General features: G+C 36.3%; 1 protein-coding gene across 1 annotated transcript; it reads right to left on the bottom strand.

Moving 5' to 3' along the window:
* Window positions 1–205: 205 nt before the first annotated feature.
* Window positions 206–1,786, bottom strand: LOC114719214 (caffeoyl-CoA O-methyltransferase 1-like). Its single transcript, XM_028904673.1, has 5 exons — window positions 1,625–1,786; window positions 1,442–1,521; window positions 1,141–1,285; window positions 831–962; window positions 206–720 (listed from the first exon to the last, which is right to left on the bottom strand). Exons 1-5 carry the CDS (start codon window positions 1,721–1,723, stop codon window positions 427–429), a joined length of 750 nt encoding a protein of 249 aa, XP_028760506.1. The 5' UTR covers window positions 1,724–1,786; the 3' UTR covers window positions 206–426.
* Window positions 1,787–3,244: the final 1,458 nt, after the last annotated feature.

Raw genomic sequence — 3,244 nt, 5'->3', positions numbered from 1 at the left:
TCAGGAAAATCAATAATAAATTCTTACCATTTCTTATTTTATTCGAAAGAGTTTGTTCAGGCGATAGATGAAAAGTTGGAGTGTATCTCCATTGGTTTCGTATTTCATTTCATCACTGGTTTCTATTTTGGGTCCAGATAGTTTGTTGATTTAATTTGCTTCTTTCAGGAGTTTGTATGTCTCTGGGTTCTGGTTACTTTCAATCATGTCGCCTTCAAGTTATATCTTATCTTTCAAACCAGTGTACATCAGAGGCGTTGCGATATTTGAAAATAAACGACAGTAAAATCACACCAGGAAAAATATACACGCAACCACATTTACCATTTTCCCTCGTATAATTATTCTTTGCTTAATGTTCGAGGGTAGCTAGCTAATGAAGATAATTGTAGGGTGGGGCAGATTAATAATTGAAGGGTTGTATAATCAGATGATGCGGCGGCACAGGGTAATGCCATCACCAATAGGAAGCTGACAAATCTCGATCCTAGAGTCAAGGGCCAAGGCCTTGTTGAGTTCCAGCACAAATCCACGATAATACTTGATGTAATCCAACTGAGGAACTTCTGGTGGGTCCGCAACAGAGCCGTTCCATAGGGTGTTGTCGTAGCCGATCAGTCCCCCAACCTTCACCAACTCAATGGCCCTCCTGTGGTAGTTCAAGTAATTGTTCTTATCCGCATCCACAAATATGAAATCGAACGCTCCCTTGTTCTTTTCCTGCAAAACGATCGTCACAAGATAGTAACTTAACTACTAAAGTACATGCAGGGGGTAGACAATATTATAATAATTTGAGAAAGTGATATTAGTTGAGATAATATATATACATCTGAGAGCAACTGGTCAAGAACAGGAAGAGCAGGCCCTTCTCTGAAGTCAATCTTGTGAGCGACACCAGCTTTTTCAATCACAGGCAAGCCCAGCTCATAATCTGCCCGGTTGACGTCCAACGCCAATATCTGAAAGCGACACATTAATTAATGCATTAAATAAATATACTGATGAGATCATTTTTCTTGTGGTAATAATGAAGGAAAGGGATCGGGCAATCATATACAGTACAGCAACTTGTTTATCCATCTAGCTAGCGAGCATTTGTGCATGATAATAAGGGGAAGTAAGTATAAGGTAAGGGACCTTTCCATCGTCTGGGAGGGCAAGGGCTGTGGCGAGAAGGGAGTAACCCGTGAAGACACCAATTTCAATGGTGTTCTTCGCGTTCATGAGTTTCACCAACAAGTTCAGAAATTGACCTTCGTCAGCAGACACAGCCAACAAGTTCCTGTTTCAAAATATAATCCATTTCGTGAGAGTATTTATATATATAAAATAAAGTTAATAATTAACTACAGAATAATGATGTGATCATTATTAGGGATCCTGAGAGTGATGAGAGGAACAAAACTGATATATATATATATATAATGACTATATATACCAGGGGTGTTTTGCCGTCAAGTCTCGCAGCTCCTTTAAGCACTCGTGCTCTCTTGGATAAACACTGGTTTCCAGTATATACTGCACAAACACACATTGTAGAAACAAAATGATCAATCACAACGTTCAAAAGTAGCATTATATGAAGAGAGCATGTTTAGTTTAATTTGCAGTATATACTTGCCTGATAAAGAGCATCGCTTTGTAAGAGACTCTTATGATTCACTTCTTTATGTTGGCCAGCAGCTTGGGCTTTGGGTACTTCTTCCTTAACGAAAGTCATTGTAGCTCTCTTAGATTTATTGTAAAGAACCCTACGCTTGGCAACTTGGCTAGTCTTGTTTGCTGAGAATAATGGCGTGAAATGCTGTTCTATTTATAGACACGTTCAGGTCAACTCAGCTGTTTGTAAAGCGATAATAATTCTGCCAGACGGGTTAGCCAAGTGACTCTGATCGCACAACGAACCTTTTATTTTGGAGTTGAAAAGTTGGTGAAGCAATTTTTTTAATCCTCTCCAGATCAACTTAATTAGCTTCCGTGAAGCAACACGAAGGCGACCAATTCCAACTTGATCATTGACCTGCACTAATTGATTTTACTTTGTGATAATCTCTTAAAGCTCTTTTTGTCGTCATTCCGTGAACCGCCTAATTAGTGTCATACTCATATATACCAATAATTGAGCGAATTTTATTAATCATACGTGAAGTTTTTCAGTGGTTAAGGAACCGATTTGAATTCTAGAATCACTATTGTTTAGTCGACAAAAAATGTGGCATGCAAGATCAATTCTTTAACAACGTCAGCATTACATTAATAAGTGCAAAAAAAAAAAAAAAAGCATGTATGTTTTAGGCCACTGGTTCTATTCAGCCGTTGATTAATTGATCACCAACTTTAAGTTCTAGTTAAAATATGTAGCTACTTTCCATTAACATAATATAGGTTTACAGGGCAGGCCCAATTGGATGTATAGTCAATGTTAATATAAAAAGTCTGATTACGACTTGAAGAAGATTACTTTTAGGGTAGTGTTAGGTATGATGAGCCAACTGCTGCCTGTAATATAAAAATTATTAGCAAGTGGATGATTCGGTTCAGGGTAAGGTAACAATGGAAAACTAGTTAAAAAAGAGGAAACCTATTACGCAGCTAATAAAAGGAAGAGATAATTAATTATATTTTGTCTTTGTATTTCATTTTTAATTTTCAATTGACAGAAAGGTCAATTTTTTTAATTTTCAATTTGATTTACTGTAACATTTTTTGTCGTGTTCGTAACGGATTTTGTTATGGCTAATTACTGACTAAGTGATGATAAAAACTTAATAGTTTTTAATATCTTGATTGTCTAGGATTATTACCTGGGCCCGGGAAAGGGGTTATACAATTGTTTTGGAGCTGGCCGGAGAGTACTATTTTCTATACCAACAAAAAAAAATATCCTTCAGGGTAGAAAAGGAGAAAAGCAGATAATTTATAATTAGATTTTTTTATATGCAAAAGTTGATAATCGAAAATCCCAGTTATTTGCCTGGGAGAGAATATAGCTATTACGGCTTACAATGACTTGAGGAGGAGTACATTATTAGTAGTAATATACGGCAATCAGTCAGTATATTTTATAGTATAGAACAAAAATTTATAACAAGGACATGAGGAGGAGTACAAGATAACTCATGACTCAAATTTCATTTTAGTGACAAGTGGGCAAATTATTCATTAATGGGCAAATGACACAAAAATAACACTTGAACTTGAAAATGTTAAAATGGTCACTTGAATTTGTAAGATCCCAATT

Source organism: Neltuma alba, unplaced genomic scaffold, assembly GCF_004799145.2.
Source record: "Neltuma alba isolate B1F8T4 unplaced genomic scaffold, ASM479914v2 tig00011899_pilon, whole genome shotgun sequence".
Classification (NCBI taxonomy): Eukaryota; Viridiplantae; Streptophyta; class Magnoliopsida; order Fabales; family Fabaceae; genus Neltuma; species Neltuma alba.
Note: the sequence above shows the minus strand (reverse complement) of the source record. Positions and strands in the feature narration are given on the sequence as shown.

What these genes read in the sequence shown, in the direction of transcription:
- LOC114719214 (XM_028904673.1), bottom strand. Translation starts at nt 1,723, where the DNA reads ATGACTTTCGTTAAGGAAGAAGTACCCAAAGCCCAAGCTGCTGGCCAA. An exon ending in AAAGCGATGCTCTTTATCAG is followed by an intron (nt 1,522 to 1,624) that starts GCAAGTATATAC and finishes GTGTTTGTGCAG; the next exon opens with TATATACTGGAAACCAGTGT. An exon ending in TTGACGGCAAAACACCCCTG is followed by an intron (nt 1,286 to 1,441) that starts GTATATATAGTC and finishes ATTTTGAAACAG; the next exon opens with GAACTTGTTGGCTGTGTCTG.